The 26,045-nt window shown below is 38.5% G+C and overlaps 1 protein-coding gene across 1 annotated transcript in view; it reads right to left on the reverse strand.

Moving 5' to 3' along the window:
• DNAH11 (dynein axonemal heavy chain 11) overlaps nt 1–26,045 on the reverse strand; it is a 358,576-nt gene that overhangs the window by 225,409 nt on the left and 107,122 nt on the right. The window contains 2 exon segments of the mRNA XM_040472462.1: nt 10,984–11,217; nt 14,541–14,687. Of these exon segments, the coding sequence (XP_040328396.1) occupies nt 10,984–11,217; nt 14,541–14,687 (381 nt within the window).

Consider the following 26,045-nt stretch of genomic DNA (forward strand, 5'->3'; position numbering starts at 1 on the left):
ACTTTTTTTTTTTCTTTCTTCTCTTAACTTGCAAAAATTTATTGTTATGGTCTACTCAAAGAAACAATTCTTGGATTAATGGATCAGAGTGGACTCACATGGCATATATCGGTAACAAAACTCTTTTTCTCTTATATCTCTCACTGTAGAGATTTTCAGTTACTTCAGTATCTGTTCTACAGATGTAGCCAAAGTAGCCACTAGCAAAATCTGGCTCACTACCAGTTTTTGTAAATAAAGTTTTATGGGAACCCCATCATGCCTATGTATTTAAAAATTGCCTATGATTTCTTCCCTACTGCAACAACAAAAATGAGTAGATGTGAAATACACTATACAGCCCAGAAAGACTAAAATATTTCTATCCCCTCCTTCAAAGAAAAAGCTGCCCAACCTTCCTTCTACCTGTTAAACTGGATGCTGTCTGATTCATGCATCATGGAATAAAAGCCTACTAGATTGGTAAATTATGGCAAATGTTTCTTTTAATAGAGAGGAGAGGTAGAGAGTATTGCTCTCCTCATGGGTTCCTGCTATATTAGAAAGCACGAGGCTATGAAATCACACTTTTATAAAGAGGCAAAAGCAAACACTTCTGTCCAGTATACACTGGGTAGCTTCAGGCTTCAGAGGCTTTCCCTATTCATGCACTAAGGTAAGAACACTATCAACATTGTATTCAATTGCTTTTCAAAGAATTTCTCAGTCAATGACTAAAAATGAGGCCAAATATTGGCCTTAAGAAGCAAAATCAGAGTTTCTTCCTTATATACATTATTTAGTCCTTGTGTGGGGGGGGGGGATGGATTGTTTCACATCACTTATCTTGAGTCCCACTGAAAGAACTCGGGGTCATGTCCCAGCACAGTAATAATTAAGTTTTTCAAGTCCAAAATGTTTCCACTTCTTTGATGATTTCCACACAGCTTAATAATAAAGGAAGAGTAAAAAATCTTTCTTACCAGCTCCCAAGCTGCCAAAACAAAAGACTTTTGCCAAGGAAACCTCAAAGCTGAGGAATTAAATTTATTCTATCTGTAGTATTTTCAAAGACTCTGGCAAGGCAAGGATGTGTATCCAAAATGCAGTATTTTTGCCTTTAATCCCAACATTATCTAACATAAAATCACAGTATGTCTAAAGGAAAAAACAGAGGTTAAAATAATTTAGTTAATTTGTCTCACTACAATTTGCAGGTGAGGACTAAGCAAAGAAATTACTTGTGCAGGTAGATCATTAATTACAGCCAACTCTGATCTTAGCTGTAAAATGAAACTATTTTAAAGGAATAACGTTCATTTTAAAAACCGCTCACAGTGTTAGCACAAGTAATTTTAATTAAAAACAAACTCCAGCAGATGGTTACATCCATTTTTAAAGAGAGAACACTGAAGAGGTTTCAGTGTAGATGGGCACACTTCTCAGGAATCACACTATAGCCTCGACCATATTCACATGTTAGCTTCTCTAATATGCATATTAGTATCAGTTACAAAATTGAAACACTGTATTGAAGGCATCTGTTGGCTGGTCTGTCAAACATTTCAATTTGTACTGGAAGTGTTTCATAATTAAGCAGATAAACGCCTTTTTCATCAACCTTCTTCACTGCTTCTCCTTCAACATGAAAAAGAAGCATTATGTAACTCTTAAAGTAAAAAAATTTTAAACTATTTTAAGGGAGGGAAAAAAAACGCCTCAATTCTGTTCATTAGTGGAATACGCTGAAGCTCTTGGGATATGACCACCTTTAGTTATAAGAATAAAAAGAATCAACTTGATGTTGCTGACAGGATAGAGAACGGACACTTCTCATACACTGATACTGGGAAGTTCCATTTGCACAATGTTCCAAAGGCTTAACTGAGTTATACTCGGACCTAGCATTTTCACTTCTGGCAGTTTATCCCGAAAAAATAAAGAAAAATATGTGCAACATGTATGTATGTACGTACATACAAGGCTGTTTACTGTAGGATTGTTAATCGTAGCCCAAATTTAAAAAAATAACCTAATGGCCCGGATTAAGTAGTAATAATAACAACAGATACTCTGCAACATACGGGATTAAGATGAATGAGCAACTCCTTAACTGCTTTATTTTAAATCAAGCAAAAATCCACTCATGTGCCAAGTCCACAGTCAAACGAGGAGGAGAAGAGGCTGGGGGGCAGGGTGTGTGTGTGATAGTCCCTGATGCCAGGAATGTGCCTCAAAAGGCACAACAGTAGAATGTAGCTAATATGCTAATACCACAGCACCCTAAAGTGGGATCTGGGTAGAGATTCAAACATCCAGAGACTGAGGTTTAAACTGCTACATGGGAACACATTTCTGTCTCTCACACTTCCTGAGCAAGGCTGGGAGTTGGAATTGAGACCCTGACATAGAATTGAGATCCTCAGAGTCGTAGAGAGTCTAATAAAGGACTCTAGAAAAACTCAAACCCCCCAGCTCAGAGAAGCAAGGTGAAAACCTGAAATATCTTGGGCTTTTGGAGAGGAAAAAAGTCCCCTACGAGATATCAAAACCTCAAGCCTATGCCAAGGGATCTAAAAATCCTAAACTAAGTAATCAACCACAAAATTAATCCAGAATCCACAAACCGGTGGAAACCTAGAAGAAACAAGAACACACACGATAGAGACACATGCTCTCTCTGTGGCACACAGAATTCCTACAGAGAAAACAAACCTAGATAAACTTAAAAATGAACATAGAAAAAAAAAAACAAATTCAATTTAACAGAATAACCAGCCTTAAAAGAACTAGCATTAGAACAATCTAAATCAGACTATTAAAAAGGTCTCTTTAAAATAATTGAGACAAAAAATAAAAGCCATGCTGAAGACATTTTTAAAGAACTAAAAAGAAATTTGGGGAATTGAGATATAATAATCAAACTTAAACTGACAAAAGGAATATTTATATTGCAATGTTTATAGGTACAGATTACTGGCATGTGCAATTCCCTTTAAAATGAATGATAAAAAGAAGGTGGAAAGAGGGATCTACAGAGGGGTGGATGAAGCACAGACAGCATGATAAACTAAAATGTTAATTGCAGAATCTTGGTGTTAGGTTTGCAGATCATTACACAATTCATTTTTTTGTAGATTTAAAATCTTTATGATAAATAAATCTTTATGATAAATTGTGGGGGTAATTAATTATGCATCACGTCAGACACCATTGTTATTGCCATTTTCACAACAGCAACAATGGCTGACTTAAATTTTGTCCAGCTCTTTGTGGGGCACCTGGGTGGCTCAGTTGGTTGAGCATCGAACTTCAGCTTGGGTCATGACCTCGTGGTCTGTGGGTTCAAGCCCCGCATCAGGCTGTGTGCTGACAGCTCAGAGCCTGGAACCTGTTTCAGATTCTGTGTCTCCTTTTCTCTCTGCCCCTCCCCCGCTCATGCTCTGTCTCTCTCTCTCTCTCTCTCTGTCAAAAATAAACATTTAAAAAATTAAAAAAAATAATTTTGTTGAGCACTTTTAAATGGTGTTTTAAATACATTAACGTAATCCTAGCAATACTGTGATATAGGTGCTATTATTATTACTGTTTTACAGACTATGATGTTGAGGCACGGAGTGGTTATTTAAGACACCCAAGGCAACACAGCTAATGAACCACAGCGAATGAGTTGACATTTTAACGTACATAATCTGGACCTAGATTCTTTTTTCTTCATCATCAACCTATAAGAAAAAAAATATTAGTGATGTGGAGGACAGATTCGAAACATCACCTGAGCAGGTCCTGGTTTGCTCAGATGGTAGGGTACACAACTCTTAAACTGGGGGTTGTAAGTTTGAGCCCCATGTTGGATGTAAAGATTACCAAAAAAATAATAAACTATTCAAAAAGTTACCTAAAAAAAAGGTACCTAAATTACAACACAAATAATGCAGAGTTTGAAAATATGAGATAGAGGTTAAAAGACAGGAAGGACAGCATGAGAAACCCCAACATACAGCAGATTAAATTGTAAATGAAGAAAATACAGCAAATGGAAAAAGGCATCGATCAAACAAAAAATGGAGAGAACTTTACCAGAATTGAAGACAGACATGTAACTGAAGATTCAAGAAGTTCACAAAGTCCTTAGCAGGCTACATTTTAAAAGCAGTGGTGGGGGGGCGGGGGTCAGGGGGGAATCTACAACTAGATACAGTAGAATAAAACATCAGAACCACAAAAAGAAAAAGATTATAAAAGGAACCAAAGACCAAAGACAGATTGCTTATGAAGTAAAAATAATTTGACCTAAAGTGTACAAAAACAATGATGGGCACAAGATAATACAATATTTTTAAAGTTCTGAAAGTAAGTAATTCTCAACTTAGAAATCTAGGCCTCAGGGTGCCTGAGTGGCTCAGTCGATTAAGCGCCTGACTTTGGCTCAGGTCATGATCTCACTGTTCCTGAGTTCAAGCCCTGCGTCCGGCTCTGTTTTGACAGCTCGGATTCTGTGTCTCCCTCTCTCCGCCCCTACCCTGCTCATGCTCTGTCTCTCTCTCGCTCTCAAAAATAAATGGATAGTAAAAAAAAAATTTTTAAGAAGAAATCTAGGATTCAAATATGAAGAAGGAAATCAAAATAAAGGGATCAAAAAATTTCCTACTTATTATCCATCACTTCACAACCCCCTAAGAGATACATTACAAGAAGAAAGGAAATGAATTTCAAAATAAGAAATGGGGTTAAAAAAAAAAAAAGAGCAAAGTCACTGCTAAATATGTTGATAAATCTAAGATTTAAAACATTTTTCTTTCAACGTTTATTTATTTTTGGGACAGAGAGAGACAGAGCATGAACGGGGGAGGGGCAGAGAGAGAGGGAGACACAGAATCGGAAACAGGCTCCAGGCTCTGAGCCATCAGCCCAGAGCCTGACGCGGGGCTCGAACTCACAGACCGCGAGATCGTGACCTGGCTGAAGCCGGACGCTTAACCGACTGCGCCACCCAGGCGCCCCGTTAAATCTAAGATTTAAAGTAACACAAGTAGGGTGCCTGAGTGGCTCAGGTCATCATCTTGCGGTTCTTGAGTTCGAGCCCCGTGTTGGGCCCTTTGCTGACAGCTTGGAGCCTGGAGCCTGCTTCGGATTCTGTGTTTCTCTCTCTCTTTGCCCCTCCCCCGCTCACACTCTGTCAATCTCTCTCAAAAATTAAAAAAATAATAATAAAGTAACACAAGTAAAGGTTGATTAAAAAAAATTAAACAGCAGCATATAAAATAGGACATGGAGATCAGAATAAAGGTTTGCAATGTCCTTGTGAGGAAGAGGTAAGATCTATTAACAGTTAACTAGAACACAAGCGCACTGAAAGGAGGACCTTCACTGTTGGAACCACAGAACCTACAATAGGGCTGCCTAAACACTCAGACTCTCAGACTAGACCCAGAGGAGGCAGGAAATAATTCTGGTATATCCATATAAAGGAATACTATTTGGTGGTTTTTAGTGTCAATTTATATACATATATAATTTACGACAAGCAAAAAATGTAGATAACATATTGAGTGAAAATATAAAGTAGTAATGTTTGAAGGTAAAAAAACAACAAACTATTTTTTCTGTGTAGATTTAGATATATGGATATATATCAGCACAAAAATTTATTTATATAAATAGCTAGGCAATGACACACACACACACATGCTTGTGTGTTTATACAGAGAGAGAGAGAGAGAGAGAGAGAGAGAGAGAGAGGTGTCTACACATTCACATAGAAAGAGAGAGACTAGGGCACCTGGATGGTTCAGTCAGTTGGGCGTCCGACTTTGGTTCAGGTCGTGATCTCAGGGTTTGTGAGATCAGGACCAGTGTCGGGCTCTCTGTGCTGCCAGCTTAGAGCCTGGAACTTCTGTGGTTCTGTGTTCCTCTCTCTCTGCCCATCCCCCACTCATGCTCTGTATCTCTCTCCTTCAGACATTAAAAACATTAAAAAAAAAAAAAAAAGACAGAGAGAGGAAAAACTTTTGATGTCTCTGTACCAAAATGTCATCCATGGTTATCTATGGGAAGAGAATCTGTGAATGCTATGGTTAAGTTTTCTAAACATTATTTTCCTTCATTCTCCAGAATAGATCACATACTGGGTCACAAATCAGCCCTCAACAAGTACAAAAAGATCGAGATCATGCCGTGCATATTTTCAGACCACAATGCTATCAAACTCGAAATAAACCAAGAGAAAAAAAATTGGAAAGACTAGATACACTTGGAGATTAAAGATTATCTTACTAAAGAATGAATGGGTTAACAAAGAAAGTAAAGAGGAAATGAAAAAGTACATGGAAGCCAATGAAAATGGTAACATGACAGCCAAAAACCTCTGGGACACAGGAAAGGCAGTCCTAAGAGGGAAGTACACAGCAATCCAGGCTTTCCTAAAGAAGGAAGAAAGATCTCAAATACACAACCTAATCTGACACCTAAAAGAGCTGGAAAAAGAGCAACAAATAAAGCCCAAAACCAGCAGAAGATGGGAAATAAAGATTAGAACAGAAATCAATGCTATTAAAAAAAAAAATAGAACAGATCAATGAAACCAGGAGCTGGTTCTTTGAAAGAATTAACAAAGTTGATAAAACCAAGCCAGTTTGATCAAAAACAAAAAGAACCCAAATAAATAAAATCAAGAAATAAAGGGGAGAGATTACAGCCAACACTGCAGAAATACAAACAATAAGACTAGAATGTTATGAGCAATTATATGCCATAAATTGGGCAATCTGGAAGAAATGGACAAATTCCTAGAAACATATAAACTACCAAAACTGAAATGGGAAGAAATAGAAAATCTGAACAGACCTATAACCAGTGAAGAATTTGAATCAGTAACCAAAAATCTCCCAAAAAACAAGAGTCCAGAGCGGGAAGACTTTCCAGGAGAATTCTACCAAACATTTAAAGAAGGGTTAACACCTATTCTTTTCAAGCTGTTCCAAAAAATAGAAATGAAAGGAAAGCTTCCAAACTCCCTCTATGAGGCCAGTATTACCTTGATTCCAAAACCAGACAAAGACCCCCACTAAAAAGAACTACAGACCAATTTTCCTGATGAACATGGATGTCAAAATTCTCAAGATATCAGCCAACTGGATACAACAATACATTGAAAGAACTATTCACCATGATCAAGTGGAATTTGTTCCTGGGATGCAGGGCAGGTTAAATATCTGCAAATCAATCAATGTGATACATCACATCAATAAAAGAAAGGGTAAGAACCACGTGATCTCTCAGTAGATGCTAACTAGTTGGATTAGTTAACAATCTCTCTTTTTAATTTTTTTAATTTTAATTTTTAATTTTTTTAATTTTAATTTTTGATGCTAACTAATTTGGATGTAAATTTTAAAAAATAAAATTTAAAATTTAAAAAAATCCTAGAAGAGAAAAAAGGCAACAACCTCTTTGAACTTGGCTACAGCAACTTCTTACTAGACAGGTCTCTGGAGGTAAGAGAAACAAAAGCAAAAAGGAACTATTGTGTGCCTGGGTGGTTCAGTTGGTTAAGCATCCAACTTCAGCTCAGGTCATGATATCATGGTTTGTGAATTCAAGCCCCACATCGGGATTCATTCTCTCTCTCTCTCTCTCTCTCTCTCTCTCTCTCTCTCTCGCACTCTCCCTGTCCCTCCCCTATTCACACTCTGTCTCAAAATAAACAAACTTTAGAAAAATGAACTACCGGGACCTCATCAAGATAAAAAGCTTTTGTACGGTGAAGGAAACAATCAGCAAAACTAAAAGGCAACCGACAGAATGGGAGAAGATATCTGCAAATGACATATCAGATAAAGGGTTAGTACCCCAAATCTAGAAAGAAGTTATCACACTCAACACCCAAAAAACAAATAGCTGTGAGGAAATGGGCAAAAGAATGAGTAGACACTTTTCCAAAGAAGACAACCAGATAGCTAACAGACACATGAAAAAATTCTCAGCATCACTCATCATCAGGGACATACAAATCAAAAACACAATGAGATACCACCTCATACCAGAATAGCTAAAATTAACAATTCAGACAATGACAGACGTTGGCGAGAATGCAGAGAAGAGGAACCCTTTTGCACTGCTAGTGGGAATGTAAAATGGTGCAGCCACTCTGAAAAACAGTATGGAACAATTAAAATTAGAAGTACCCTACAAAACAGCAATTGCACTACTAGGTATTTATCCAAAGGATACAGGTGTGCTGTTTCAAAGGGGTGCATGCACCCCAATGTCTATAGCAGCACTATCAACAATAGCCCAAGTATGGAAAGAGCCCAAATGTCCATCGATGGATGAATGGATAAAGAAGATGTGGCATGCATATATATATATATATATATATATATACACATACACATACACACACACACACACACACACACACATATACAATGGACTATTATTTGGCAATCAAAAAGAATGAAATCTTGCCATTTGCAACAACATGGATGGAACTAGAGTGTATCACACTAATCAAAATTACTCAGAGAAAGTCAAATATCATGTAACTTCACTCATATGTGGGATTTAAGATACCAAACAGATGAACATAAGGGAAGGGAAGCAAAAATAATATAAAAACAAGGAGGGAGACAAAAAAGAAGAGACTCTTAAATACAGAGAACAAACTGAGGGTTGCTGGAAGGGTTTTGGGTGGGGGGGATGGGCTAAATGGGTGATGGGCATTAAGGAGGACACTTGTTGGGATGAACACTGGGCGTTACATGTAGGGGACGAATCACTGAATTCTACTCCTGAAATCATTATTGCACTATATGCAAACTGACCTGGATATAAACAAGAAAGAAAGACAGAAAGAAAGACAGAAAGAAAGACAGACAGACAGACAGACAGAAAGAAAGAAAGAAAGAAAGACAGAAAGACAGAAAGACAGAAAGAAAGAAAGAAAGAAAGAAAGAAAGAAAGAAAGAAAGGAAGAAAGAAAAGTTATTTTCCTTTTTCAATCTATACTTTGTTCATCAAAAAAATACCTAGAAACACATTTTTTAATGTTTATTTAGTTTTTAGAGAGTACAAGTAGGGGAGGGGCAGAGAGACGGGGACAGAGGATCTGAAGCCAGCTTTTGTACTGACAGTGAGCCCAATGCAAGGCTCAAACTCACAAACCACAAGATCATGACCTGAGGTGAAGTCGGGGGCTCAACCGACTGAGCCACCCAGGTGCCCCTTCTTTTTTTTTTAATTAACACTTTTAAATCTTTTTTAAAAATGTTTATTTACTTATTTTGAGAGAGAGAGAAAGCTTGAGCAGGATAGGGGCAGAGAAAGGGAGAAAGAGAATCCCAAGTAGGCTCAACACTCAGCACAGAGCCCAACTCGGGACTTGAGCTCATCAACAGGGAGATAATGACCTGAGTCGAAATCAAGAGTCAGAAGCTAAACTGACTGAGCCACCCAGGTGCCCCATACTTTCTTCTTCTTAATTTTTAATAATAAACATTAATAAGAAACCATGAAATCGAAAATAATAAAGTTGATAGAAGAAATATCCATAAAATATCACTTACGGTCTTAAGCAATTGAATATCCTAATAATCACACAAAATGATACACTGGAAGAAAGGAGACCATTAAATGAAGTGAGGGAAAAATAGAGGAGGAGGATCTATGTTGAAAAATTTAAGTCTGAGCAATGATTGATTATACCTGAAACTTAAAAAGGATATTGTAACTATTTTTAAAAATTCTTACTTCACAGATAATGAAAATACTTACAATAAAAGCACAGATATCAACGAATTAACCAGAAAGGTATTTTTATAATAAAACCATAATATAATTAATTGCAATTTAATTTACTATTAAGGTTGATGAAAAAAAAAATTAACTACTTAGCTTCCTCATCCAAGGGGCAGCAACTAGAACGGTAAAGCTCTTGACCCTAGGAGGAAACCAGCCACTTTTAAAAATCTAATCCTGTAACTTAAACCAATGCCCTAGTTTCCTCAAGATGATTATCAAGAATATGTTCCTCCCCGAAAGCAAACAATACAAAAACTCTTTTAGTAACATAAACAAATCAGGTTGTCTCCACTCAAGATTAAAGCAAAATTAAAAGAAATAATCAGCACCCTCTAAAACCTAAAATTCCTGAATGTGTTAACGTTACAAGTATCCTTCCCTCTCTGAATCTGTTTGATTTTTAAGGGACGGAGTTACAAGTACTGCTAGGAGGACCAGTAATGGAGAGACGTGGAAAGCATTCTGACTTCTGCTGGCCCTGCCTGTGTTACTTACACATTGTACGACACCGGGCAAGTTACTTAATATCTCTCGATTCACACTTGATCCACTCAAAACAAGAAGGTAGACGCACTAATGTTTAAATACCTTTCAAGCCTAGTATTCCCTTAATCTAAAAGCCGACAGAAAGGCCTTATCTCTGAATTGTTTCACAACTATGAGCTCACCTTAAGATGGGAGGCTTAAGTAGAGGTCATAGCCTAACTGGGGTGAATAACATGGAATTCAAAATAGGCTGTTTTCCAAAATTGCTCATCTGTGACTTATAATTAACCAAAACCCAAAATACATGAAAACATCTGTCTTTGCTGAACAGCCCTCCATCTTTCTGAGTCATTCAAATCATGTACATATTTTGTAATAAATACATCATTAGCCTAGATGAAGAGAGTCCTACACAGAAGCAAAGAAATAGGCACAGTATCTAGGTATCTGTGACATACTAGAGCTTTGGAGGATAATGGATGAGATTTTTTTTTAACCCCTGCAGCAAACTAGAAGGATAACACAAAGCTAGAAAATGAAAAAGTTAAACAACCGATTGCTGAAATAGTCCTAGCACAGTGCCTGGCACACAGAAGGCCCTCCATGAATGAATGAATGAATGAATGAATGAATGAATGTATGTATGTATGTATGTATGTATGTATGTTTACCTCTTCAAGTCCCGTCAAGTCTCAAAATTATGAATCTATAAAATACCTGTTTTTTATGGAAATCCTTTAGGGCCGTTTCATAGCCTTCCTCCAGCCTACTGAAGGCTATCCCTACATCTGTCGTCCACCAGATCTGCGAGCTTGTTAGTGCAACTTGAGCAGGGAAATCGAAGATCCACAGCTCCCTTGGTTTCTCCTCACTGGCTGCTATGGCTTCTGTGATGGAATGTCGCACAGTTTCCTGCATAGTGTGTTCAAGCTGCAGCAGCCACGTTTCCACCTTTCGAAGCAAAATGAAATGATTTAGCACAGGCTGAACTACAGAAGAGGGATAATTCCATCCTCCTATGAGCTCAAAGGCCATGTGGACGGTGGGGCCTAGGGTGGACTTATTTTAAACCCACAGAGAAAACTGGAAGAGGCAGAACACAAATGGAAGACGAACAACAACGGATGAAGTCCTTCCTATACGAACCTGTCCTCTCCCAGGATAGCGCTCATCTCACCTGCTAGACGGCCCAGTAACTTTCTGTAGCCTCAATACAAGTGTTCTCAACTATCTGTCTCTCAGATGTAAAGACAAGGGGGTTCTGGATCGAGATCCCCTGTAGTAATGCACAGTGTTCTGAGAAATCAAACATCACAGCCATCTACAGAGTAATACGCTAGAGTAAGATTCTAGAGCTTTGGGAATAATGGCAGATTGATTTTTTAAAAATGTTTCTTTTTTTTTTTTATTAAATTTTGTTTTTCAACGTGTATTTATTTTTGGGACAGAGAGAGACAGAGCATGAACGGGGAAGGGGCAGAGAGAGAGGGAGACACAGAATCAGAAACAGGCTCCAGGCTCTGAGCCGTCAGCCCAGAGCCCGACACGGGGCTCGAACTCACGGACTGCGAGATCGTGACCTGGCTGAAGTCGGACGCTTAACCGACTGCGCCACCCAGGCGCCCCTAAAAATGTTTCTTTTTGATAATTTTTAAATATACTGAAAATTCTCTCAAATCCTCCTATTTCTTACTCTTAAGACAAAGTATTTTCAGCAAGTGTCTTAATTATATTCCCTACTGGCTCTCATCTTCACACTTGTCAAAAATTAGACAGCAGGAAACTGTAAGAGAGAGGACAACTGCTGACTTGTGAAAGTTAATCTTTGTTTTAAAAAAAACCAAGTTTATTTTGCCCCCACAAATATATTTTACCCAGTTTTCTATTATGTTCAAATATGCTTTGTTATATTTACCCGCATGTGTTTCCATGGGTGTTATATAACAAAAAGAATACACATACTATTTGCAAATAATCGACCTCAATAAAAAATGACTGTAATAAATAAACTCCAAAGACCACATGAGATTGTGAAAATGTTAAAACTGTTTTCTTTGTCTGCCTCTGTGAAGACGGCAGAAACATTCATTCCTAGAGTATCTTTCTCTAGAGGACTTGGAAAGAGTGATAGGTAGTTGATGAGCTGACAGCCTTCTCTACTGAAAGAAAAAGGAAGCACTGGCTGGCAGCGGGCCCAACATCCCGAGAGCCTTCGCCTCTGATTACGTCACGGGACACTGTTCACCTGCCTGAGATCAGGGTCTCCAGTCTCACCATGACTAAGTCCAACTGGGTCACTAAGCCCAACTCTTGATGTTACCCAGCAACTAGTTCTTTCAGTAAATCAGACAGCATGTGAGCATATCCCAGAGTACTCTGGGATCCAGGTCCTCAACATGGCCACCTGTTCTCAAGAACTTTCCAGTCCATCTGGGAAGACTGAATATACATATAAGGTGATGTATCGCCTCGTGCTCAGATGAATATGCCAAGAGTGGCAACTTCGTTCAGCATGATTTGAGAAATAAACTGATGTGATGTGGCTCAAACCCTCCCCTTTCTGATATTTCATCAGCCTCTTCCCAACCCTCTGTGAAAACAATTACCACTTCCCATTATCATTATCCACTTCTTCATTATAATTCATTATAATTACCCATTTCTTCCAGGAAAACTAAGAGCTCCTCCAAGACAGTGAACATGTCTTGTTCGTTTCTGGATCCCCAGAAATTTAACCCAGCATCTGGCACATAGTAGGTATTCAATAAACACTAATCTAACAAAATACAAATAGTCTAATTTGGGAGGAACCAATCATAAAAGCGCAGGGAGGGAAAGATGTAAAGAGCATCTTTTTATAAAACAAAGGCAATTAGAGACTGAATGTGGTATATGCTCGAGTCTCTAGCCTAACTTGCTTATATAGAATAAATTAGAGCACCGTGAAAACTTTCAATACCAAGGGCTCCTGCTAGTGACAACCACATCCGTCAAATGGACTGTCGTCCTTCTGGGCACTACGCCAGTCGGCTTACCAGTCTGCAGGGGAGGTTACCAGACAGCAACACGCTTTTGTCAAGATAGTTTATGGTGACTTTTTCTAATCACTGTAATAATATCCTAAAGACCCCAAGAGATCAAAAAATACATTTTAATCAAAGTATTCCACCATCTGCTTCCCCTTCATTTGGCAGGATTTCTTGGTACAATATTAAAAAGGAACAGAGGGGAATAAAGAAAACCCCTGTTTTTTGTGTGTTTTTTTTTTATTTTTTTTTTTATTTTTTTTAAAGGCTCCCATCACATTTCAGCAAGGGACAATTTAAGGAACCTGCCTCAACCTGAACAGTTCTGTAATGGAGGCTATGGTCTCTGTGACTCTCTGGACTAACTCAATCTGCTCAAGCATCATCACAAAAAGATGCAATTTCTCTACTACATCTGAAAACGCCAAGAATGCTTTCATAAACCATAATGAGCCATTCTTGCACTTAACCATTCAGAATATTTTTCAGGTATTTGGCTGTGCAAAAAGAGAATATGCTACCTTAACTGTCTGTGCACGTGGTAATTAGGAGTATGGGACATCGGCCTGGTAGATTCAGTCGACTTTATTTATGAGCAGCCATTTACAACATTCACATCACAATCCTGAACCACAAGCCTCTTTAAAACACGCTTTACTGCCAAGGTGCTGCTTTCCTCAAACTCTCTGTGACGAAACCAATAAGCTTTATAGGAGGCTCGGTCACTGGGTTGAACAGGCTTTTCATTCTGGCGTCCACTCATTCAATCTGTGACAATGCTTCCTGACCAGCTCGACTGCTAGCATTTCTGAGACTCTCTGATGTGCTGAAGCCAAAGGAGCAGAAACTGGGAGGCATGGCAGAGTTTGGCACAGCACAGCAGTCACACTGGACGTGGGCAAACAGGAAACTCTGAGCACGCAACTAACCAGGGACTGATGTGACAGGAGTTGACTTCTTTTCTTGTTCAATTCAACCTTTAAAGATTACCCTGAGGGGAGCCTGGGTGGCCCAGTGGGTTAAGTAATCGACTCTTTTTGATTTTGGCTCACGTCATGCTCTCATGGTGTGGGACCGCCCCAGGTCATCTCCATGCTGGGCATGGAGCCTGTTTAGGATTCTCTCTCCCCCCCCCCCCCCCGGACTCTCTCTGCCTCTCTCCTGCTCTCACTCGTGCATGCCCTCTCTCAAAAAAAATTATCCCAAAAATACTCCTGTAGTATAGACAACTTTATAATCATATCTTACATGGCCTATGCATTCGCATTCAGCTTGGAATGGGACGTATTCTTTTTCTTTGCTGTACATTCCAATTGCTCTGGGGGTAGACACATCCTCATCTTCAAACTGCAGATCTGCAATGCTGTCGAAGAGTTTGGCAAGGTGACGTGTTACCTAAGATAATTTGAAAAGATGAGAGCATTTCTTACTAGAGATATATTCTGGTAATCTAGAGATAACGCCATACAAATTCACAAAACTTTATATAGTTAGAGAGTTGTCTCGAAATGTTTTCCTTCAAAATAAAAATCACTCCCTAAACTCCAGAGTTTAAAATGACCTTGACAGAGAAGGGGCCAGGCATGTTGGCTGCATCATCAGGTGCTGGGTGGTGAATGCTTATCATGAAAAGTTACCCTTGAAGATTAGACACTTACCAACTTACCTGCACCATATACCTGTTAGCAATCATCCTACTGGGAATTGTGTGGTCAAGTTTTTAAAATTCAGATATATTATTTTACTCTAAAAAAATCATTTACTACTATAAGAAGGTTATGTTAAAATTTCTGAAACAAAAATTTGAGTTATATACAATATTACTCTCGTATTGTGTCTTATTGTGTACTTGGTTTGATATTAAAGTGAGCCCTACAGTATATTTGTTACACCAGAAAAGTAAATAGGATTTCCCCATTTTTAAAAATTTTTTCAAAGTTTATTTGAGAGAGAGAGAGAGAGACAGGGAATGAACAGAGGAGGGCCAGAGAGAGAGGGAGACAAGGAGAGAGAGAGAATCCCAAGCAGGCCCCTCAGTGACAGCACAGAGCCCAGTGTGGGGCTTGAACTCATGAACTGTGAGATCATGACCTGAGCTGAAACCAAGAGTGGGGCACTCCACCGACCGAGCCACCCAGGTGCCCTAAATTTCCCCATCTGTATTGATAAGGAAAGTTGGAGCTGAAATACTAGATGACTTTGTCAAGCTGACATTGTTAAAAATGAGTGGCTTTTAGATTTTAAACTCCAAATCCAGGCCTCAACTACAAAGTTCAAATTCTTCTGGCATCATTAACTGTTATATCCTAAATTGTGGCATCTGCAAAGGAACCCCCAATAAGCACCATGCTGAACTTGACCATAGGTCCCAGACTATTTGAAAAATAAAACTAAATGAAAAGACACACATCAACATTTGTTCAGCTAGTGGCCAATTTGGAGATTAAATGCTAACTGGAATACGGAATACTAGAAGAGCAGTATTTATCTATCCAGTCCTATCAGCATCAGACTAGGACAGGCCTCTTTAGTACAAACACTGGCACAGAGGAAAAGAAAAGACATGCATTCCCAAGGCAGACTCACAAGGAGAACAATCAGGTGAGCTGCTCTACCTCTTCTGGGGTAGACAAAGTCACAGACAGTGTACTAGAGGAAGTATCAGGAATGGGAAGCAGAGGCCTCTCTTCACACACACATGGTGCAAATAAACGCTGCTGAGTGGAAAACAGTTTGGTGTCCCTCAAAAGTTAAACATACAATTACTCTAAGTCCTAGCAATTCCATTCCGAGGTATATACTCAAAGTATTTTAAAGCAGGTACCTGTACACAAATGTTCAAATCCTTGTACACGTGTGTTTATAGCAGTATTAAGAGCCAAAAGGTGGAGCCAATCCGAATGCCCACTGGTGGATGGCTGGACAAAATGTGGCACATACATACAATGGGATAATGTTCAGACACAAAAAGGAATGGAGTGCTGTTACATACAAGATGGGTGAACCTGGAAAACATGATGCTAAATAGAAGAAGCTATTCACAAGAGCCCATGTATGAGACAGTTCCATTTATATGAAATGTCCAGAATAGGTAAACCCATACAGATAGACAGCACATTGGTGGCTGCTGGGGGCTGGAGAGAGGAAGGAACACAGAGCGACTGCTCGATGGGCAGGGGGTTTTATTCTGGAGTGCAGGTATTCTGCGACTAGATAGAGGTGATACCTGCACTACATTGTGTGTACAAAATGCCACTGAATCCTACAGGTTAAAATGGTTCATTTCATGTTATGTAAACTTTAACTCAATAAAAATAAAATGAAAGATGCTGATCACCAGAAGATGGTTTAAAGCTATATATCATTTACCAGCAGCATACAGGTGACATCCCTGTAATGAGCTTTTCTAGAAATTCAGTTTAACTGAACTTGAAAACTATCCCAATAGCAGCTTCTAGGAACATCAACCCATCTAAATTTCCTGCATGAGAACACCAACACCAACATTGGTAAGCAACTCCTTAGGAGTGATTTAATCTTTGAAGCTTTTGGCCTTAACATTCACGCTGTATTTGCAGTTTTCGTATTAAAGAAAACCACGGCGAGAAATCAGAGTTTAAAAAAGATGAGTTTTTGAGACTCTCGCTTAAAGACAGAGCAGTAGCTGATGATCACTGCTGGGGTTATCCTCTTCTCCTCCATCCCTGTATATTACCCAGAGGACATTTATACACAGAAAGTATCTCTAATAATCTAACAACTCACTGGCACAGCTCAAGTGGCTAGGAAGGGCACAGATGTTTAATGGCTTCTACCGTGTAATGGGCCTAAATAATATTCAGGTGAAAAGCTGCAGGATCAATGAGACCTCAACCATTAGACTCTCTCAGACACTTTTGCTTTGGTGAGACAACAGTTTCAAAAGAACTTCTAGTCTTCTAGTCTATCAATCATTGACCAGGAAATGCAAACCCCATGGCTTCCGGTGCTCTTGATACTTATCCCTGGCATGCTTGAAGTCAGGGGCTTTCATATTCTGTCTTCTATTTAAAGATTCTGAGGAAATACAGCTATTGGTTTTGTTTCGTTTTGTTTTTTAACTAGTGTGGACCCTGGTGTCATCAAATTTGTCCCGTTTCTATGAATATCTCTTTAGATTTTTTAACAGAAAAACAAAACTCTTTACTAGGTTAATGTTTACAATACCCTTTCATAATTAAAAAGAAAAATGAGTGCCTTATAGGCCCGTGTTTTTATCTCACTAAAGAAATTGAAAGGATTTGAACACTTCAAATCACAAACAAGTCAGTAATGTCCTTATATCTTACATAGGTTTGTAAAAGGTTACCAAGAAACACTGAAATGTTATTCCCTCAGTTTACAGCTTATACAAAATCAGGTACATCCATCCACTCGTAAGTTGAAAGAAAGGCAGTCGGTCCTTGCTTCACACAGTAGTGTGCAATCTTAACAATTACCATGCAATCTTAATAATCAATGGAAAATTTATGATTATCCTCAGACTTTTTAAAAACTTTGTTAAAACATTAAACTCCCTTTTTCTCTTGGTTATATAAGTACAAGGAGATAAAAACTGTAACTATTTAGTACATCACAGGGGCATCTGGTTGGCTCAGCTGGTTGAGCATCCAACTTCTACTCAGGTCACGATCTCATGGTTCGTGAGTTCAAGCCCCATATCAGGCTCTGTGCTGACAGCTCAGCTCGGAGCCTGAAGCCTGCTTCAGATTCTGCATCTCCCGCTCTCTGCTCCTTCCCCGCTTGTGCTCAGTCTTCCTCTCAAAAATAAACAAACATTAAAAAAATATTCAGTACACTGTAACTTAAAATATGCAAAATACTGAAAACCTGGTTGAAAATTTATCGGGGTCGTTCGATTAGTGTTTGCCTTCTCATCTTAGAACTTAAGATACAGAGTGAGCATCTTTTCTAGGTCATCAAGAATCGCCATACTCCTTTCAACATTTGCATCAGCTTCCAACATTTTACCCTTTGAGCTCTTAATGTCCTGAAATTTCTTTCAGAGTTTCTTTAATGTGAAGCTATTTTGAGGGGCTGGTCACAGTTCCCTTATTTCCCCTGGGACATTTTCATCCATTTTGCCACAACAAGTGCTTTCATTTCTATCAGTAAGTTCATTTTCACTAAAACCCTCTGGCTGCAAATGTAGAAATTCTCAAATGGTATAGAGCCGTCATTCCCAGTGAGCATTCTCTTCTGTAAGTACCTCTATACTTGATTCAAATTTAACTTCCGGCGTGATCCATTTTCATTTCTTCTCTGTGCTTCCAACTTTATTACAAATTCCCTCATTCAGTTATGTGTATCTATAAAATGGTACACGGGTTCATCTCTAGGGACAAGGAGGTAGCAAAGTACATGTTTTGCTGCCTGTGTGTAAACTGAGTAACATACGTGTGATGGCCAAACATGGAGAGACTTCAAAAGGTATAATATGACTGTCCATGAGGCATCATGCACATTTGCTATTCACCCAGTGGTTTTTGTGAAGAACGAGCAATGAGGATTTCTGCTTCTCGTAATTATTGGCAGTTAACATACCATAGTATCTTAACCTTGGACCATGTTGTTGGGGGACTGGTGTTATTTAACCAATCCTTGTTAGCTGAAATTCCTATACGTGGGAACTGTGAACAGGGAGAGCTGCTTATTTAAGAACCTATATTTATCTAAGTAGAGTAAAAAATATTAACTCATTTAGGTAGTTTTATACTGTAAAATGCATATCAACACAGTGTTCACATTAGTTGGCCTACCCTATGTTCACCTGGAAAACAAAGGGCAAGAAAAATGAAATTACTATAGCTTCGTGTACCTTCTCAAAGCTCAGCACTTGCCTTTTGCCTATATCTAATTTCATATTTGCTCCATCTATGAAAGACGCCTCTGCAGACTGAGATAAAATAACCATAAAAGCTTAGTATTACTCCTGGCATGGGGAGCACCTCAAGACTCATTCCCTTGTAATCATTAACTCATTTATTCATGTTAATGGCTAAGAGTCACGAAGATAATGCTTGTGTGGATGTAATGTCCAAAATGTAGGCAGTCCTGTCTACTGTCTATCCTCTCTAAACAAGATGAAATTGAGTCTGTTATTTGCACATGAGCAAAAATTTAAGCCAGCCTGTCAAAACGTTAGTCTTCTTTTTTTAAATAATATTACTCAGTATTGGTGACAGTACAGGGAAATGGACGTGCAACATTGTTGAAAGTCTCGATCTGCAAAAACGTTCTAGAAGTTGGTTAAATCAATTATGGCATATTCATATAATCAAACCTTTTATAAACATTCAACATTATTGAAGAACATTCTAATTTGAAACATGTATGACATACACATAGACACATTAAACACTATAATCACTCAGTACAAGTATCTAGCAGTATATAATTCTGATCCCTTTCAAATTTTCAATAATGGAGATGAATTACTTACATAATCCAAAAAGACTAAGTTATAAATTTTGTAAATAATTATAGGCAATATGAGGTAATAAGCATTGCTTAGTTTTGTTTCTACTAAAAACAAAATAATATATATTTTGCAATTTGATTTTCTATTAATGTAACTTGGATGTATTCACACTGCTGATTCTGTTTAACATCTACAGCATGAATACATAAATTTATATAAATACAGTGACACACAAATGCTGAATTTTTAAATAACCTTTTGAAATAGGTAAGTAAAAAAAATCACGTGTATACATCTTAATAAATTTCAGCAAAGTTAACACAATTCTTGTAATCACTAAGAAGGTTAAGAAATATCACAAACAACACAACAGAAATAAAAACAATGATAAGAGAATATTATGAGCAATTATATGCCAACAAAATGGGCAATCTGGAAGAAATGGAAAAATTCCTAGAAACATATCCACTACCAAAACTGAAACAGGAAGAAATAGAAAATTTGAACAGACCCATAACCAATAAGGAAATCGAATCAGTAATCAAAAATCTTCCAAAAAACAAGAGTCCAGGGCCAGATGGCTTTCCAGGGGGAATTCTACCAAACATTTAAGGAAGAGTTAACACCTATTCTCTTGAAACAGTTCCAAAAAATAGAAATGGAAGGAAAACTTCCAAACTCTTTCTATGAAGCCAGCACTACCCTGATTCCAAAACTAGACAGAGACCCCACTAAAAAGGAGAACTATAGACAAATTTCCCTGATGAACATGGATGCAAAAATCCTCAACAAGATATTAGCCAACTGACTCCAACAATACATTAAAAAAATTATTCACCACGACCAAGTGGGATTTACACCTGGGATGCAGGGCTGGTTCAATATCTGTAAAAAAATTAAAGTGATTCATCACATCAATAAAAGAAAGGACAAGAACCATATGATCCTCTCAATAGATGCAGAGAAAGCATTTGACAAAAGACAGCATCCTTTCTTGAGCAAGTTAAAAAATAGAATGTGCTCGGAGCCAAAAAACTAATTGCCCATGGCAGCCAGTAGTACCTCCTCTCAAAAACGGACATGATCTTTACCTGAGTAGATTCATACAATACGTACTTCTGGGTCCACCTTCTGTAATTCAACATTATGTTAGTGAGGCTTATTCATGTTATTAGGTACATTTTTTCATTGCTCAGTGGTATGCCATTTTAGGAACATACCACTCTGCTGTTAAAGTATATTTAGATGGTTTGCAGTTTGGGTCTATGATGAATAATAATAATGTAGGTTTGAAAACTTTTGTATATGTTTTTCGGTTCACTTATGTATGCGATGAGAAGAAAAAATGCTGGATAATAACGTATTCTTTTAAAATTTATTTGATAGAGAAAGAGAGCACGCACAAGTGGGGCAGGGCAGAGAAAGAAGGAGAAAGAGACAATCCTAAGCAGACTCCACCATGCTTAGCACAGAGCCCAACGTGGGGCTTGATCCCAAGACCCTGGGATCAGGACCTGAGCCCAAAGCAAGAGTCATAGGCCCAACTGACTGAATCACCAAGGCACGCCAATAATGTATTCTTATACTTATGTTTATAAGTCACAGCTAAATAGATTTTCTGAGTGTTTCTATCAACTTACAATCCCCATGGCTAGATAGAAGATTCCCCTGTCCCATATCCTTACCATTATTTAATATTTTGAGTTTAATTTTAGCCTTTTGGTGCAATTGATCTTGCTATCTCATTGTGTGAGTATAAGTTTTTCTAATGCCAAGTCATGTCAAAGTCTGAGGAACTATCTCTACAAACTGAAAAAAGGGGGAAATCCACCAATTCGTGATTTCCTCACCAGTTCTTCCATCCCCATGATGTCAAAAGTGCCATGAGGTTACCAAGGTATCTTCAGCAAGAAAACAAATAAAAAAGTGAAAACGAACCAGAGAAGATTAGCTCCGTGGATGAACACTTAATAGTTATGTTCTTTTGTTTATAAATTTCAAGTAAAATCTTTTATTTTAAATCAGCAGCACGTAGAAGTCCTTGATGTTGGTGTATTTGGTCTATTCATGTATTGAGACATGCGTATGTGAATCCCTAACTAACGTGTATCAATCTGCTTTTCCAGTATAACTAACTACCCCAAAATTCAGTGGCTTAAAATAGCAACAACTTCTTAGCTTCCAACTGTGTGTGTTGGCTTTTGGATTACCTCAGCTGGTTACCCTGTTTGTGGTCCCTTGTGATCAATGGCTTCTCTCGTATATGTGATGATTACCCAGCTGATAGCTTGGGTATGGGCATATGCCTATCATTCAGTAGGCTAGCCTTGGCTTGTTCATGACAGGGTGGTCAGAGGTTTCTGAATAACAGAAAGGGGGTAAGTCCCAGGGTCTGTGAACTTGTCAAACCTCTTGCTAATGATACAATGGCCAAAACAAGTCACATACTAATCCAAAAGGAGAAACGAATTCTACCCTTGATAAAAATTGCACCAAGACACTAAAAGGGCCTGGATGCATGGAGGGGAAGAATTTGTGGCCATTTTTACAGTATTATAAGTATTTTTGTCTCTTTACATTATTCCTTGCTCAGAAACTAAAGACATAGTACCTACTGTTTTCCCCATTTGGTATACAAAGAAACTGATGTTCAGAAAAGTAAAGCAGTAACATAGCTACTAATCAACAGAAGCAGCTCATGTAGGATTTCAAGGTCTCTGTTCTTATCATGCTGCCTTCTGATGGATGGCTGATACGCCTGTTTTGTCTAGTTCCATACAGTTAACATTTCAACAGTCACATTTTTTTGTGTAGATCTAGATTTCCATCTGGTATCATCTTCCTTCTGCCTGAAGCACTTCCTTTAACATTCTTGTATTGACAGTCTGCTGGTGATGAAATCTTTCTGATTCTGAATGTCTGAAAACATCTTCATTTTGCATTCACTTTTAAAAGATATTTTCACTGGATAAAGATTTATACGTTGATTTTTTTTTTCTTTCAGTATTTTACAGCTGTTGGTCCACTCTTTTCTCATTTGCATGGAGAAGCCTCTCATCATGTTTCCATTTATTCTCCTGTGCATAATATGACTTTATGGATGATCTTTGAATTTATCACTGGTTATAACCAATTTGACTAACCTGGTATAGTTTTCTTTGTAGTGTGTGCTTGTGTTCACAATTAAGCTTGAGCTTAAATCTATAGATTTCTTTTCATCAATTCAGAAACCTCTTGGCTGTTATTCTGCCAGGATTTTTTCTGTTTCCCTTCCTCCATTTGGAGATGTCCAATATACACACATGGAACTTTATCTTTTCTGCATCCCTGCTTACCTTTTGGAACATACTAATAAAGCTGTCACTTTTAATATCTTTGTCTAACATTTGTATCAGTTTTGATTGATTTGTTTCGTCATTATGAGTTAGATATTCTTGCCTTTTTACATGTCCTCTAATCTTTAGTGGTGTATCAAACATTGTAAACATTGTAAACTTACTCTGCTTGGAGCTGAATACATTATTATTCCTATCTTCTTGAGCTTTGATTTGGGATGCAGTTAAATTACTTGCAAACATTTTTATCGTTTTGGATCTTGCTTTTTTTTTTTTTTTAAGTTGATTCATTTTGAAAGAGAGAACTAGAGTACACATGTGAACCAGGGAGGGACGGAGAGAAAGGGAAAGAGAGAATCCCAAGCAAGCCCTGCACTGTCAGTGAGGAGCCCCACATGAGGCTCAATCCCATGAACCATGAGATCATATCTGATCCACAATCAAAAGCCACTTAACTAATTGAGCGACCCAGGTGCCCTTGGATCTTGCTTTCAAGACTTATTTGGCAGGGGTGTCCGGGTGGCTCAGTTAGTTAAGTGGCTCTTGATTTCAGCTCAGGTCATGATTTCACGGTTCATGGGATGGAACACACTTGAATTCTCTCTTCCCCTATCTGCCCCTCTACCGCTCACACTCTCTCTCTCTCAAAAACAATTTTTTAAAAAGGATTTGTTTGACAGAACTGGAACAGTATGTAATCCAGGGCTAATTATTCCCACTGCTGAAGACTATAAGAAGCCCCTCTAGAAGTTTCTGGGGTTCTCGCGCTACAGTTCTTTCCTTTTTGGCACTCAGTTCTGCAAACTCCAGCTACCTTGTTCTCCTTGGATTCTCAGCTCAGATCCCTCAATTCAAAAGAGCCTACCAGATCATGCCCGGCTCCCCCTCCCTGTCCCATACTTGGAAACTCACTCAAAGAAGCAAATGGGACCATCACAGAGCTCATCTCCTTTGTTCCAAGTCTGTCATGAATTGTTATCCTCTGTTGTCTGATGTCCAGGGACAAGAAAGTTGTTGTTTCATATATTTTGTTGGAGTTTTGGTGCTTTCAAGCAGGTGGGTAAATTCAGCTGCTATTCCATCTTGCCCAGAAGCACAAGTGTATCTCTCTTTGTGGTTTTAATTTGCATTTCTCTGATGACTTAAGAAGTGAAGCAACTTTTTATGTTTACTGGTCTTAGAATACCTTCTTTTGGGAATAGCCTGCTTAAGTGTTCTGCCCCCTTTTATACTGGATTATCCATCTGTCCTTGCTTCTTTGGACGTAAGAATTATTTTTATATTCTGCCTATAAGTCTTTTTTTTAAGGCATTGCCAACATCTTTTCCAACTTTGTGGCTTACAGTGTTAATCTCTTAATGGTATCCTTTGATAAGGCAAAGTTTTCTTTTTTTTTTTTTCAACGTTTATTTATTTTTGGGACAGAGAGAGACAGAGCATGAACGGGGGAGGGGCAGAGAGAGAGGGAGACACAGAATCGGAAACAGGCTCCAGGCTCTGAGCCATCAGCCCAGAGCCCGACGCGGGGCTCGAACTCACCGACCGCGAGATCGTGACCTGGCTGAAGTCGGACGCTTAACCGACTGCGCCACCCAGGCGCCCCAAAGTTTTCAACTTTAACACAATCAAATCCATCAACCTTTCCCTACACTCAGTACTTGCATATCCAACTTAAATTTTTGCTCGCTGTGGCACCTGGGTGACTCAGTTGGCTGAGCATCCGACTTCCACTCAGGTCACGATCTTGCTTTCTTTGGAGTTTGAGCCCTGCATCAGGCTCTCTGCTGTCAGCACAGAGCCTGCTTCAGATCCTCTGTGTCCCTCTCTCTGCCCCTCCCCTGCTCGTGCTCGCTTGCTCTCTCTAAAAATAAAACCATTTTAAAAAATTTAAAAAAGAAATTTTTGTTCAAAGATCATTCTTTCTCAGATGTTATACACTTCATTGTTGCACCTGTCAAATTTACATCTACATCTACCTAGAACTTTTTAGAGACCATATTTGGTAGATCCCCTTTTCCGCCACCCCTGCACATCCATACCCAATTGACCTTAGAATGATTCATTATCATGGTCTGATTCTCTGCTTAACTAACATCTTCCTTGGTACCCAATTCCAGTTCCAGTTTGTATTTTTTGTTTTTTCTCTTTCTTTCAGTTCCATGATACTGATCAAAGTTCTGACCAGGTTTTCAGACTCTTTGTCATATTCTGTAAATCATCAAATGTTGCCAAGAAAAAATCAATAGGAAACATTAGGCAAATCTCTCTGTGGTTTCTTTCTGCTCATATCTTAGCCCCTGAACTCTAGACTTTTCTTTGATGCTCTTGAAATACTCTGATGCACATATTAAACTGATTTAATTAACTGTTTCATCCAGCTTTTCTAGTTGTTCCCAGAACGCACAGTACTCTGTGAAAAGCTCATCTGCTATGGCCAGATGCCCTGCCAACTGAATTTAAGCTGGAGCTGAACAACTTGTAACAGGTGACATCAAACAAAGGCCAGGACCAGGAGTTCAAGATGCCAAAAAGAGGGTGAAAACTCCTTAGTGGCCGGGTGCCACATTTATAAGGCTTAATTTTTGGATCTCATAACATTAAGGTAATATTTTATTTTACCCACACATTGTAATACTCCTGATTTTGTTGTGTAACTTATACATTGGCTGTGGAGAGAACTCCAGTAAAAGAGAGGCAACAGAAATCAAAGCAGGGGCAACGCGTTTACAAAATGAACACAAAAAGTGAATATATTGTTATACAATTTGTGGTTAACCCTATATTAACTATTCTGGGAGGACAATCAAGGTTTATCCTCATGAGATATATAATTTATGACTTAAAGCGAGGTAGTCTATTTCCTTGTCACACACCTAAACGTCTCTGTCCTGTGAATATTAGGCTACCTTCATATGAAGGCATTGATTTAAATCATGACCTATTCCCCAACTGTGTCAA

The sequence above is a fragment of the Herpailurus yagouaroundi genome, unplaced genomic scaffold (assembly GCF_014898765.1).
Source record: "Herpailurus yagouaroundi ecotype Mexico unplaced genomic scaffold, PumYag 100, whole genome shotgun sequence".
NCBI lineage: Eukaryota > Metazoa > Chordata > Mammalia > Carnivora > Felidae > Herpailurus > Herpailurus yagouaroundi.